Source organism: Chroicocephalus ridibundus, chromosome 3 (genome assembly GCF_963924245.1).
Source record: "Chroicocephalus ridibundus chromosome 3, bChrRid1.1, whole genome shotgun sequence".
Classification (NCBI taxonomy): Eukaryota; Metazoa; Chordata; class Aves; order Charadriiformes; family Laridae; genus Chroicocephalus; species Chroicocephalus ridibundus.
In genome coordinates this window covers 28222003-28237475 of record NC_086286.1, presented here as the reverse complement: position 1 = coordinate 28237475, position 15473 = coordinate 28222003, and the positions used below count along the sequence as shown (strand labels likewise).

Below are 15473 nucleotides of genomic sequence, written 5' to 3'. Positions count from 1 at the left end.
GCTGTGCGGCATAAGGAGGGAAGACACCGCTGAAGGAGGGGGTTGCATCTGTCCTTTTCTGCCCGCTACAGCGTGAAAGCAGAGCCAGGCTGCAGATCCCTCAGCAGACCCCAGGAACCCTGGGGTGGCTGGTGACAGCAGCCCAAGGGTCCCTCCCCAGCCGCTGGGTCAAATTCCTCCCTGGTGTAAGCTCCCGGGTCTCCTTGGGCAGCCCCGCTCCCCTCCCTGGCCCAGTAATTATCCAGTAAGCTGCTCATGCCAGCTCACTTTTTATAAAAGCACCTCTAGATGTGAGGCTGGTGTTTATTCATTGAGTTTCTCTAAACTTTTCCTTTCTTCTTCTCTCCTGCCAAGGCTCAGAGATGGTACAAGCCCAGGAAGTAAATAGAAAATGCCAAGCTTAGGTTTTTTAGGTCACTGTAAACTACACTCTTATCTGTTTCCAGAACACATAAGCCACAGGATGTCATCTCGGGTCAACACAGAAGGATAAAGACTAGAAAGGTGTTTTTGGCTGTAGATATGGATAAATCAGGATCACGTAGGGGAAGTATATTTTTGTATTCAAGCAGCCTTTTTTATCTCGGAGCCCTCTTCTTTTTTCCTCAAAGGATCCATATTGTTCTGGCAACAAAGATCTTTTTATATCTCTGGGTTTTCACGTTCTGCCCAGCAGCCTATCATAAGAAAGCACAAATCTACTAAATAGTAAAATGAGGGATTATTTCTACTCATCTGTTGACAGACATTTCTCCAAATTGGATCAAATGATTAAAGGTATTAGAATGACGTCTTGCGGATCCAGATCAAATCATTTGAAACCTTGAGACTGTTTCTCCTTTGCTTGGAAGGAACCACCAGAAATAGTTGTAGGTGCTAATTGCCCATTATTCTCACTAATGTGAAATTGTTAATTGGGGTCTTTGAATATTTTACTTGCTTGAATCCTAAGCGGGGGAGCTCAAGATGGAAGGACCGTGCAGTGGCTCGCTTCCCACCGTGCCGTTCGGGGTCTCTTCCAACGCCTGAATGGTTCTTCCTCCAGTTGCTTACGCCGAGAAGAGGGATCCAGGCTGTGAAATCTTCCAACATCTCCCATTACGAAGATGGCACTGCTGAAAGTTAAATTCAACCAGAAGAAAAGGGTAAAACTAGCCCAGGGACTATGGCTCATGAACTGGTTTTCAGTGTTTGCTGGAATCATTGTTTTTAGTATGGGGTTGTTCCTCAAAATTGAACTCCGGAAGCGAAGCGAAGTGATGGACAATTCTGAAAGCCACTTTGTGCCCAATTCTTTGATATTGATGGGTATATTATCCTGCGCCTTCAATGGTTTTGCTGGCAAAATTTGTTACGATTCTTTGGATCCCACTAAATTTGCCAAGTGGAAGCCTTTGCTGAAACCTTACCTGGCACTGTGTTTCTTCTTTAACATACTCATTTTCTTCGTTGCTCTGATTTGCTTTCTCATGCGGGGCTCTCTGGAGAGCACACTGGCCCAGGGGCTCAAGAACAGCATGAAGTTCTACCGGGACACAGACACCCCCGGAAGGTGCTTCATGAAGAAGACCATTGACATGCTCCAAATTGAGTTCAAATGCTGTGGGAACAACGGCTTCAAAGATTGGTTCGAAATTCAGTGGATCAGCAACAGATACCTGGACTTCAGCTCCAAAGAAGTGAAAGAGTAAGTGACTTAGTGGGGTTCGTATCGCATGGTATCAAACTAGTTGATCAGTGTCGTACTAAAGAACTGTACATCGAAACAGGCACTGACTGGAGGGGGGGTTGTATAAAACGGGGGTTTTCTCTGCTTTTGCTTAATGAGCATCCCAAACGTTCAGCTAGATTGCTTCCTCCCCTGGCAAATTCCTCTAGCATTATCCAGACCATAAAATATAACGCACTAAAATACAATTCTCACTCTTATGCAGTGCAATGTAGACAGACTTACAATAATAATTTCTAATCCCTTTTACCTCTTTATAAACCCCTTACGTTGAGCCACACGTACCTACTCCCAAAATCGACAGGGGAATGTGAGAACATCACTATTCCTAAAGCAGATTTCAATGGGACTTATTAAGTTCCTAAAAAAAGACCTCCCTGGATATATACTGCTGACAGCACTTTTAAAACGCCACTTTAGACATTGGCAATTAAGCAATCTCATGGAAACAAATAGAAACAGTAAAGCTTTACCGATAACTCATGTGTTTTAAATCCCTCAGTTTTAGAATTTTATTTTTATATTCATTCAATGGATTGTGTGACAATATTGAGCCGTCAGCACCCTAGCTTGACGTTCCCAGCTTCATGCAATGCCCAGTGCAGCCAAATGCATTTTATGTTCTCTCCCGTATAAAAACATGCTCAATATATATGCTTGTGCCTAATTTTTTTAAAATCTTACATGAAAACAGCACTAGTTTCCTCTATACAAACCAGAACAGACTGTTGATGAGAAACACCGTAATGGCTCTGATGTCAGTGCCTAAAGAGGCAGTAATCTCAAAATCAGGTTAGGCGCAGTAAGCGCAAGTCAAAAAATAAACATGGGAACAAACGAACTTTTGAAATTAAAAAATAAGCATTGAGCATAAATGCCCACAACCTTTTAATAGATTAAGCATCGGGGGAAGAGATCGTTATTCAGAGTTCTTTGTGAACGTCGCTGGTTAACGTTCATACTCTGTGGCTGCCCAAAGGGTCTTGTAAACTGGAAGCAATCTGCTTTTTAAATGTACTGCCCGCGTTAAAAACATCTGAATTAATTTTGAAAAGGACTTTGTGTATCTCGTGGGATCCCTGCCTGACTGTGTAAACAGTATTTCAGTTGTGCATGTCTCTCTGCGTATTGTTTAGACTTGTTGGGTGGTCGGGTTGTTTTTGCGATTCTGAACTGGGACTTCGTAGTGAAAACTGTGACAGGCTTAACCCGTTGCTCTGCGGGGGTTGTAACAAATAAATACATTCGCTATTTAATAAGGGAGTATTTGCATTGCGAAGGTATGCCCATGGGTATAAATAACTACTTGAAAACATAATAAGTTCACCTTGCCAGCATTATGTGGAGATTTGAGAGCTGTAACTTAATCCAGCAGCAGTGGAAGGGCAAAGCACGCAGGGAAAACAAGGTTATATTGTCCTTAATAAATGATGTCTTGTTTGGGGCTGAGACCTGGGGCAATTTCTTTGTACTACTGAGGCAGGAAATAGGGCATTAAAAATCCACAAACGTATGTTAATGAGTGAATTCAGGGTTTGAACTGCGCAGTGGTGCACAAACTCTGCTCGTATTCCTGGTGGGATATTTTCGTCCCTTTGAAGTCAATAGCAAAGTTCTCCTTAATTCCAGCGAAGGTGGGAGTCCGTCCCCCTGCAATGTGATTTTTATATTATTTGTAGAGCAGAGGCCTGATCCAATCTCTCTGAAACTGGTGGAGCATTTACACATCAATGGGAATTAGACCCAACGCAGAGCACACTTTACATCTAGAGATAAAACCTCAACTGCACTTGGCATTTAGATATATTTAGGTCACGACCGCAAAGTGGAATTTTCCTTCACCAGGCTGTTGCAATCACTTCTCTCTCCCTGACTCAATTTTAAAATATCCACATAGAATGCTACAACCTACTCTCAGGGTTTTTTTTTTCACCTTTCTAGATCACTGGGGCTCTCCATTCCGTCATTTTCTAAGCAAAATGACGTTTGTTAGAGTTGCAGTCCTCTTTTTGTAGTCGTTTTCTGCAGTGCCAGTGGAACTATTTGCCTTCTAAGCATCTCTCATCTCCTAAGGCACCAGACTAAATGGCTGTTTATGGAGTTGGGGAGCTCCTGCAAGGATTTCAGAAATTTTTCAACATCCTGTTGCTGAAGCCCATTTTACGTTTTAAATACTGCCTACCTTCCCAAGCCAAGAATAAATGTGTAACCCCTTCCCGGAGCTATTATCCTCAAAGAGAAGCTGTTAGGTTTGCTGGATCAATGGTCTAGCTGGGTATAGTGGGTACTAAGGTTGTTGTGGGTCCTTTTCCAAGCTCAGGTCACCTTCAACATCTCCCTAACTATGCTGTGATCCCTCTTTTATGACCGCCCCTCCTGAACTTTCTCTCTGCCATTTGCTTTTCTTAAATATTCATTTCTTTGAAGAAGTGACCCAAGAGGGTGCATTTCCATCATGAAAAGTTAATTATAGACTCAGTGTAGCCTTGACATAGAAAAGGATTTCAGAGAGGAAAAACAACCGGGACAAACGCCGCTAAATACACAGGGGATGCGGAGAAATGGCATGGCCAGGAGGAACGGTAGAAGATCCACGCTCTCTTTGATTTCCTTTCTTATCCAAGTTTGCTCCGGTATGCTCCATATATATATCTTTAAATGTGTCTGTGTGTATTCACGCTTCCTTCTGCCCTTGCCCGTAGTCGGATCAAAAGCAATGTGGACGGAAGGTACTTGGTGGACGGCGTCCCTTTCAGCTGCTGCAACCCCAGCTCCCCGAGACCCTGCATCCAGTACCAGGTCACCAACAACTCGGCTCACTACAGCTACGACTACCAAACGGAGGAGCTCAACCTCTGGCGCCGCGGCTGCCGGGAAGCCCTCCTGCACTACTACAGCAGCATGATGAGCTCCATGGGCGCCGTCGTCCTCCTCGTCTGGCTTTTTGAGGTAACCCTCTCCCCCCCCCTCCCCCCCCAGGCCATGCTGTGCTGAAGCGCCAGGTCCAGAGGAGCAGAGCATTTTTCAGCATGGGCTTCCAAGTTAAATATCAGATCTATTTAAAATAAACTGTCCGCCGTCCTTCTTTGGCTGAGAAAACATCTAATAGTGACCATCTACGTAAGGCCTGAAAGGTCCCGGGCCGGAGACACAGCTGGGAAGCACGGGATGGGGGTTAGATTGCAGACCCCCCCTTCAGAGTAGTCCTGCCAGAGCCTCAAGTATCCCCACAGCAAGAGGGGAAAAAAGGACCGATTTTGTGCCAAATGCAGGGTGCTGAGCAGGGAAGGGTGTGGGAGGGCTCAGCTGTCCAGATGCGTTAATTTTATGTGCGTCACCATTAGTGGTGAATGAAAAGTGCGCAAAGCGGCACGTCAGAAAGAGATGGCAGTAATTTGTGGGACAGAAAGTGCAATTAAGGGCTTTATGTGCTGATGAAAATAAGACCTGGAGCCACGCGCAGTCTCCAGCTTCAGGGCAGCATTTGGTTTAAGGTCCTTCATCAGCTCCATCACTGGTTTTGGACACAAGAAGTGGTTTAGGTGAAGCAGGTGGATTAATTTTATTTTATTCTGCTTCCCAAAACCACAGTGTGCACGCAAACAGGTGCAGATGCTGCCCACTGTAGGTGTTTGTGGGTACCACTGCCCAAAGTGCAGCTTTGCTGCTAAAATACCATCCATTCGATGCAAGGCAAACATGTCCTTCTGCCTCTGGGAGATGGCCAATTCTCTAGCCGGGGTGTTTGATCAATATTAACACACGGAGACGGCAGTGGCACGAGAGCCGGCGTGTGAGGCGGGGGGTGTGGAGGTAGAGCAGGACCCGATGGCCGACAGGGAGGGGGCAGCTCGCTGTGCGACACGGAGACCCTTTTTAACCCTTGAAACAGCTGCTGCAAATGGCATTGCCTTATGATTCAGCTGGCTTCTTAAAAATTTGCATAAACCTAAAAGATGCATTATATTTTGATAAACCTAAACAATGCGTTAAGTTTTGATACAAGCACTGGCCCACGCCCTTCCAGGAATGAAGGTGCTTTTTAGAAAACAAACACCTCCCCAGACAATCCATGAACTGAAAAAAAAAAATATATCATAAAACTACTTCATGTTGTGTTATTTTGAAAATAACTGCTCCAAAGGAAATTAAAAAAAACTCAGGGGAAAAATGCACAGAAATACTAACGCTAGCTGCGAAAAATCATGACTTGGAACCCGTAACGTACCTCTGCTGACTTGTAGGAGATTAATGGTAGTGATACGTTAACATTAATAGCAGTGATTAAAATGCAGTATTTAATTCTAACTCTTCAAAGTACACCCGGGTACTTTTTCCAACCTGTGGCATAATAAGAAATATGATCTTCTCTTTTCCCCTTTGTCTTTTTCAAAATACAAGGTGAATTTTTCTTCAGGCAATCAGAGGACTCTCAGGGCAAAGCTTTAAAGAAATATCACAACCCTGGGTTACATTAATTGGGCCCTCCTGAATATTTATGACTCGCCTGATATTCTGCCATAAAGGGTCCAGATTTGGGTCTCAAAACTCCCTCCACTTTTAAGGCAAACTTTGAAGGAAGGAAGCAACGCAGGAAGCAGACATTAATTTAGCCTCCCTTTGAAACATAACCGCTTTCTTTAAATCGCAATCAGGGTAGGAAACAATTTTATATCGAGTAGGAGCGCGGCAGAGGTCCCGACCCCTGGCCAAGTAAGACGACGATCCGACCAGGGTGGGACCCAGCGGGGATTTAGCGTGCTGGCTCCGTGCTTCTCATTTTCCCGTGGAGTGGCTTGCTGAGAAATTACGGGGAAGTGCAAAAGCAAAGGAGCGCCCTGGTTTGCTTTGCACCCGGGGACAACAGGAACTCCCGCCAGCGGCACGGCCACAGCAACCTCCCCAGCAAAGCCCTTCTGGGGGCCGGCGGAGGATGCTTTCCAGCCGGGTTGGTGGTACAGAGGTGTGGGAAGGGGGACAGGGCACGGAGGGAAACACTCATCGCAGCTGTCACTTTTCGTGGAAAAAAAAAAAAAAAAAAAAAAATCGCATGCCAAATGGGTGTAGGGACCTCAGGGAAGGCCATTTGGGTTTAACGTTTCCATATTAGGTGCAAGGAGGAATGAATCTATTTTGAAGTATCAAAACTTCTGTTTGAAAAAAAAGTAGTGTGTCGTATTTTTTGAAAATAAATACATTATTATCCACACGCCGCTTTTACTAGCAAAAGCTGTAGGCTTCCCATGAGGGACAACCGGTCATGAGGGTGACAAAAAAAGATCACCCCATGCTCTAGCTAAGCCGCCTCAGGCTAAACCCTGGCAAACAGATGGGCTTTGCTGCAGAAGGTCAAGCGGAGCCAGCCTAGCTCTCTTCTTGACCTGCCTCAGCCAGCGAAGAGGAAATGGAGGGTCCAAGGGTGCCCTGAATAGAGAATTTCAAAAGGAAGCGAGGGCAGCAGCTGGTTCCCTAGATGCTCCAGGTCCTTCACCTGTATAAACATGTGGCTCTCGATAGGTCACAGGTACCGCAGTGGCCGCGACCCTGAGATTCATCTCACATGTGGTGCCAGAGAGGGAGCCCAGCACTGAACTCCAGGAGGTGGGAACCCAGGAGAACAGTGAGACAGGAGCAGGAGGTGCATTGCACATCACGCGCTGGAGAGTAAACTCTCTCTGATGCACTGAACAGTACGAGTGAACTCCCACAATGATCTTCCAACCCAGCCCACAGGCAGCAGGGATGCTCCAGACGGACACAGTTTGCTCTGCTGGCACAGATGGAGGGGCTGGGCGTGCGGGGGGATGCACCAGACCAGTCTGCCCACAGCCAGTCCTGGAGAAACACAGTGGCCTTATTCTTCCTGACACTTTAAAGTTGCTGTAAAACGACAAGAGTTTTCATGACAGTTTGGCCGGGGAAACCATCACTCATCAGGGCTAGCTTTGTGACCTTGGTGCCGAGGCCTTCTCTGCTGGATTGTGTTTAAGTACAGGTCTACAATTCAGAGTCACAGACTGGTTGAGGTTGGCAGGGACTCTGGTGGTCATCTTGCCCACAGCCCCACAGCTCAAGCAGGCCACCTGGAGCTGGTTGCCCATGACCATGGCCAGACAGCTTTTGAATATCTCCAAGGAGGGAGACTCGAACGAATCTCTGGGCAACCCGTGCCAGTGCTCGGTCACCCTCTCAGCAAAAAAGTGTTTCCTAATTTCCACAGGGAACCTCCTGTGTTTCAGTTTGTGCCCATTGTCTCTTGTCCTGCCATTGGGCACCACCGAAAAGAGCCCAGCTCCATCTTCTTTACCCCTCCCTTCAGGTGTTTATATATAGATTGATAAGATCTGCCCTGAGCCTTCTCTTCTCCAGGCTGAACGTTCCCAGCTGTCTCAGCCTCTTCACACAGGAGAGGTGCTCCATCCAGTCCCTTCATCATCTCAGTGGCCCTTTGTTGGAGTCCCTCCACTATGCCCACGTCTCTCTTGTAGTGAGGAGCCCAGAACGGGACACAGCACTCCCGCTGTGGCCTCACCAGTGCCAAGTAGGGAGGAAGAATCACTGCCCTCAATCTGCCGGCAATACTTTGTCTAATGCAGCCCAGGATACCATTCGCCTTCTTTGCCACAGGGGCACATTGCTGGCTCGTGTTCAACTTGGTGTCCACGAGGACCCCAAGACCCTTTATTGCCAAGCTGCTTTCAGCCAGTCACGCCCAGCATATACTGGTACACGGGGTTGTTCCTTCCACAGTGCAGGACTTCAGCAAAACTGATGGTCCAAGGCTCTATGCTATCATATAGGAGATGGACTAATTTACCAGATAGTTGTCTCCAGATGCTGATTCTCTTCTCACCCAGCAGAGAAGGCAGGCTCAGGTCAGTGGAGGTGATGACAGCCTGAACATTTTGCATTGCTTTTAGGAAATCTCAGCCCCAGGGACCCAAAATCTTTCTGAGCAAAATTTTTAAGAAAATAAAGTCTTAAAACTGAGAGAAAACGTCACAGAATCTCATCCGAGGGCAGGTCAGCTGCTCTCTTCTGCACAAACAGCTTCCTTTTTTAAAGCACGACCATATTTAGTGACTTAGAGCCTTCCAGGAAGCCTGTAAATACAGCTAATTCTGCTTTCAAATAGTGGGACTTAGTAAGTCAGTCACAAAAAAAAGGTCCTGCTGACATGCAGTGAGGTAGCACAAGCAGAGAGCAAAGTGGAGGCCATCTTTTGTGTCCAGTCCTATTAATCCTTACTTGCCACAGCAATCAATATGAAAGATACTAGTGTCATGACTGAGAGCAGTAGAACTGGGGCTCAGATTGAAAGGAAGGTGTCAAAGGCTTTAAATCCCAAGACTAGTGTGATGTGATCTGTTGCTTTTTGTGACCTCTATAGAATAGGTCTTCAACTGATTTAAGTCACCATGGTATTGGGCAGATCCACAACAAAATGAGACTATTTCCAGATTCAGGGCCATTAGAGACTTCTTTGAGGACAAAGGTATTGCAAGTCACGCATTCTTATGTTGAACAGGACAAAAATTTGCCTTTGGATGTGGAAGTATTTGGTGAAGCTTGTTTGTTGGACCAGTGTTTTTCACTTTCTGGTTTTGAATGAAGACAGAGAAACATCAACATCTGAAAATTTCAAGTGTATCTAATGGTTACCCTTTAGTCTTCCAAGAGTTTGGAGACACTGATCATACACAAGCAGGATGACCAGGGTAGACAGGCTAACGAACAGTCCACAGAAGCACATGCTTGAGCAGTCCCGTGAGTCCAAAAGCCAGATGTGAATTTTCCAATTGGCCACACTATGTGGGTGAATCCCAACTTCAAATCTGCCCGATGCTGTGATCCTGCATGACAGTTTGCAAGCTTCCTCCAGCTCTAGTTCAAAAGCCTCAACAGAAAGCAGCACCTTGCATGTCCAGGAAAGCTCTCCGTGGGCCTCAGCTGTGCCACCAGGTAAGCAGCACACGGGGATGCTGACTTCTTTAACCATTAGGGTTTAGGAAGTCCAGAGGTAATCCTTCCTTGGGAATTTGAATAGGGTAACAGAGGCATCCTTCCTCCCCTACAGAACAAATCCTATGAGGTCATTATCAACAACAAGCGGTCTCGATCTTAGCTTCACCTACTGCACAAAAGACTAAATTAGTCGTCTGCTTTATCCTGGCCACCTGCTCTACCACCTCATCAAGCTGGCTCTTCTGGCTGCTGCCTTTTCTTTCTTCCTCTACGTGACAGATCAATCACTTTTCTTCATAAGCACCACAACGGTGGAAGTCAGATTGTTCTGAACAGTGTCAGAAGGCAGGAGACTGGCTAAAAACATTCTTTCTCTCTGGAGGCAGGTTTGGGGTGTTGCCAGTGTCAAGGGTGTTACACGAGCATAGTACAGTAGAAAGAGTCTCAGTCAGGGCTGCTGGGACTGGTAAATATTTTATCAGAAACAGAAATCTGTTTTAGATTGAACCAGTGAGAGATACAGATCACCTCCTGCCTTGCCGTCCTTATTTGCACATACCTATATAAAAAAACAAAACCAGAATTTGAAGTAGACAAGCTGATGGCTCAAGTCCTAATGCTGCTCTGTTCTGCACAGATGCTGATTCGTTAACGTCTCCTTGATCAGATTAATATACCTGCCACAGGTTAATATACTTGCCAAACATATGAAGGTCAATGTGAAGGAGAAATATTTAGAGCTGAAATTAAGTGGGCAGTGGCAGAGCACGTTGCTGCACATACAAATAGCTTTACGGACGTTGAGTGCACAGGAGCAGAGGTTTCATTAAAATCTCTCCGGAGGCATCTACCCTGTGACGGGGGTATGTGGAAAGCCCCCTCGTGCACATGGCCGCACAAGGCTGATGTTTCACGTACTTCCTTCGTAAGTTGATGCATCCACTCATCGCTTATCAACTGTCCCGCTTTCCGTGCTGCTCACTCATTTCAGACCTCCACCCTTTCCTTTCCTACTCGTGAAGGGGCATTTTCCTCCTGCCAGTTCTCCTTCACCCCTCCTGGCCATCCAAAGGGGAAGGCTGCTCAGGATCTCCTCTCCTTTGGAGGATTCCCACAGCTCTTAAACCATGTCTGTTTGGCGCCATTGGGATTTTGTTCACACCAGCAGCCCGGGCTGCTGATAGCAGAAGGTGGCAAAGATGTGGACGAGGGTATAAAGGTTACAAAAATTTGCCTGACACACTCTGTCTTTTCCATTGCACGGCGCAGATGGTGGTGATGGTTGGCTTGCGTCTCCTACACACCTCTCTGGAAAGCATCGCAAATCCCGAAGACCCTGAATGTGAAAGTGAAGGGTGGATCCTGGAGAACAGCCTGAAAGACACTTTGAAGTCTGCGCTGGAGAATTTGAAAAAGATTGGTAAGTTCAATCAGGTGGAAGCAGATGGCGAAGGAGCCGAAGGAGAGGAAGGTGGGAAGACGCCAGCCATCACAACGGTCAGTTGAGCTTCTAATTGATGCGGACTTTTTATCAGAGAGGAATAAAAAAAACTGAGAATTGTGAATATCTACATTTTAAAAGCTATGTATCAACCATCAGAATACACATTTCTACACATGCTTTTTTTTTGCATATGGGAGTATACAACATAGTGCATCTTGGGATAATACGTTTATCCACAACGTGAGTACACCATATTCATAACTTCTGGGGGAAGTGACCCCACTAGGACTTGCAACATTCATGTGGTCCCTTATCAGGGACAGGTAGTTTAAAAAAATAAAAAAAAAAAAAAAAAATTGCTGGCATCACGCTGTGATCCATTCCATCTTATTTTGAAATGAAAAGTGGAATTTTTGAAAAGCGAATATTTTTTGCTCAAGTTGTTTTATCAGCATACTTTACGTACTTCGGCTTTTAAAGACAAAGAGATTGGTTTTCTGGGGAGTAACATGTTAGCAGTTACTAACTGCTAACTAAAAGGAAGAAGGATCTCCAGAATTGTATATAACTTAGTATACAGGTATTTTGACAAACCTCTAATATAATGTGGTTTTTGGTAATGTGATAAGCAATGGTATTTTCTGCTGTATTTTTAAGATGTACATAGAAAAAAAAAAAAGGAAATTTATGCTGAGAATTTATGTACTAAGCAAAAATTATAATTTAATGAAACAACACAAGTATCATGAAAACGACATTAAGGTAAGATTTATGGGGTTTGTTTCTCAGGGTTTTTTTTTCAGGCTGTGTAACTTGAACGAGCGTGTTGTAGACTTATGCTTCACCTTGTATTTAAACAAGCAGAAGCTTAGAAGATTCCTCTTGCAGTGGGCGGAATCAATGCTATGAGTATGTGCCAGTTATGGTTATTCTGGACATTTTTAAAAGTGTGTAGTCTCATAGGTTGCTCCAGAGTATTCAAGCCCAACTATTTTTAAAACAAGAAAAAAAAAAAAAAAGAAAAAATGTTACTTAGAAGTAACACTTTAAATGTTTTCCAGGGTCCTAGCAAAGGGACACCATTCACCTGCAAGTACTTCAAGCCTCAAACTTTGAGGCCAGGGAAAAGTAAGTTCAAATCAGTCCCCAGCATGCAAATTTTTGCAACTTTTCTTTTCCTTTATCAGTGATTGGGCACCCTTCATTACATCTTTTAAGTCAAAGGGAAGGCACGTTCTGCATATGTTGCATCTCTCCAAACATACTGTCGTAGCTGGAGGACCCTCTTCTCATATGCAAAGTTGGAATAAGACGTGGAAAAAGTCTGCTGTGGTGCGTGGCCTCTAGTGAGGGAACAGCGCATCATCTTGAGTTTTTCTGCAGCTGCCAGATAAATTAGCTAAAAGGAAAGAAACCCGACAGAGCAAGCCCCGAGCCCCTGCACGAACAATTGCGGACACCTCAGTCCCTCAGCTAGGAGCCAGCCACCACATTTGTTTTTAATTCGGTTGTGCAAAAGCTCTCCTCCTCTGCAGCCTACCTGGGAGGGTTTTCTCAGCAGGTCCCTTCCACCTGGTTGTTGGCCGGTCTTCCAATGAAGCCGTGTTTGCAGCTGCCTAATCATTGCACAGCCCGTTAGTTTTCATTCTTAATCACTTGTGCGCTTGCCCCAGCAGCCCTCAGCTCCTCTGGCTTTTGTTCAAACTCGGTCTAGGTTGGACAGACCAGCTCACAGCGGGACACGCGGGGACGCGTCCATACCTCAAGCCATAGTCTACATCTCGGTGGCCAGGCTGTTTCAAGCCATCTGCACGCCAGGGTTTGATTTTGACAGGTATTTGTGGCATCCTTTCACTTTTTCAAAGCTGGTCAAAGCTTTTAACTTTAGTTACGATAGCGAATTATAAAGTCAACTCTATTCTTTTGTGCGTAAGAGTGACTAGAACAAGGGCACGACCGTACAAGCCAACTTGCTATTCACCACAGCCTATCGTCTATTGCTTTGCTGAGGGACACTCTGCATGGCAGAACTGTACAAACCAGACCAACTCCTTCCTTCTCAGTAAGACATCACTACGACCGGCTGCTCCTCTCAGCTGGTCAGTTAAGAGAAGAGCGGGATTGTGGATGGCGCATCATGTGGCCACATATATCAGAGAAGAGCTTTTTGGAGGAGTCATGTATGGAGAGGAGCTGTATCACAAGGATTAATTACAGTTTTTCCTTGTGAGGCTTCAGTGTGCTGTAATTTATACTGGTTACTTAACTAGACATCTGATTTTTTTCAAAGAGATCTAGATTTATTGCTACCCTAGAAATCTGGCTTAGGCCATTGCTTTAGACAGGACTCTCCAATTATCTGTGGTCTCTATTTTTTTGGTTTTGGTTTTGGGTTTTTTTTTCAGCCTATTGCTAGAGCAACATAACAAATTGTCAAATTATTCTTTCAACGCCACATTGGAGAAGCCAGTTGCCAGAGTCGAGGGTCTCACGGCATTCGGCAGGTAGACAGACCATGTGAGACAAGTTTATGAAGAATAGTACCAGAATCAAGGTTTCATACAAATAAAAACAAATAGTGTATATGCTAATGCTGTCTAAAATAAAGCCTCCTGGTTAATGAAGACCTATGTAACATCTTATGACTACTACAAGATTGTAACATGACTGCTTTGTAAAATATTACCTGTAATATATCATTTGTCCAATCTTAAATACACTTTCTTGTGACATTGCAAATGCTGCTCTAGATAAAGATATCTCTGCTGCCTGCAAATGTAAATTTAGGTATTAAAAATTATATTGCAAGTAAAGATCTCTTTAAAGAAAATGTTTAAATATATACAATTTAATACAGATTTCTTTAATTTGCATTACTGATGCAATTTTTTGCTTCTGAATTCATTTTTTTGGACCCATTTTGCGTGTTCCTACAGGTGAGAAGATTTTCCCCCTCTACATAATGGTCTGAGAGAAAGCAAACCTTCCTCTTCCCACGTGCCCAGCTAAGCTCAGGATGTGCAAACAGACCCCCTGAATCACTTGCCTCTTACTAAGAGCAGAATTTGCTGGACCATTTTAGTAGCATCCTCTTGTAGTACATTGGAATTAAAACATCTTCACAGGCCTTAACTTCTAGACATGCTCAACAAGTGAAACCACCATCATCCACAGGATCCTTGACAATCAGCTACACTGGGTTTATAACCTGATTTTTTTCCCATTTTAAATCTAATTTGCAGCAGACATTTAAAAGAAAGCATTGTTGTTATTTTAAATTTACATAGTAAAGCTCACATAGTCAAAGCTGCCTGCAGCAACCCAACAGCTCCCAGACCCGCGCCCTGATTTTCAAACTAATAAACTTCAGAAGGATGTGAGCTTAATTCATACTAACCAGGCCACTTCTTTTTAGGTACCTCCAATGGATTACCGGCTTAAATCCAAGTACCCAGATCTGAGAGCCAGCCCAAGGCCTTGAAGTGCCAACTTTTAAGAAACAGAATTTATTTTTTTAAAAGAAATGACAAAAAGTGCACCATGTTACTGGTGACATTTATTTGAAGGGACACAGAACATTCACTGAAGTGCTTTAAAGGAGGAAATAAAAAACAGCTTCCTTAAGGCTATTAATTCCTAAGTAGCCTTAATACAATTGATAAGATTAGCCTCCATGCATTACATGAGCTTGGACATTTTATAATACCAGACAAATGCATGTGTGCAGCTTAGCGAAGAGCATGGGAATGCTATATCGGGCTCCCAAGCACCGTGCCCTTACAGCTAGCGGTCAGGGAAGATTTTCAAGGCTGATATAAAGAAAAAGGCATCCCAGCAAAACAACTACTTATTTTCACCTGACTTGTTTGTTTTGTAAAACAAAGAAGGAAACGCTGCTCTTACCATAATCATCATAAAATGGGGACGGATCACAAATGCCTGTTTAAAAAAAAAAAAAAAAAGAATAAAGAGCATTATTAGAGATTAGTCAATTAAGAGATAAAGCCAGAAAAATAGAATGATGCCATGTGATAACAACCCCCTGCGGGGAGATGAAGGCTTAGGCGAATTTATTTCTGGTAACAGGAAGGCAGGTTTCATTTGGATGGCTGAAGTACTGTGTACGTGAAACCTTTTTTATTAAAAAAAAAAAAATAAAATTATATCAGACCTATAGCATTCAGTGACTGACAAACACTGACGTAGTAAAGCACCTGCATTGGCTGATCCTGTGTCATTTTACAAGTATTGCTGAATTTTGATCCAAAGCACGTTTGTGAGGTGGGAAAGCTGTAAGAAACCCTGGCCCGGAGCTCAGCTTTGTGGGCACCACTC

The 15473-nt window shown here is 44.4% G+C and overlaps 1 protein-coding gene across 1 annotated transcript; it reads left to right on the top strand.

Annotated features, from left to right (window-relative positions):
* Nucleotides 1–1101: 1101 nt before the first annotated feature.
* Nucleotides 1102–11200, top strand: PRPH2 (peripherin 2). The gene is made up of 3 exons (XM_063330976.1): nt 1102–1687; nt 4432–4678; nt 10964–11200. Exons 1-3 carry the CDS (start codon nt 1107–1109, stop codon nt 11198–11200), a joined length of 1065 nt encoding a protein of 354 aa, XP_063187046.1. The 5' UTR covers nt 1102–1106.
* The last annotated feature ends 4273 nt before the right edge of the window (nt 11201–15473 follow it).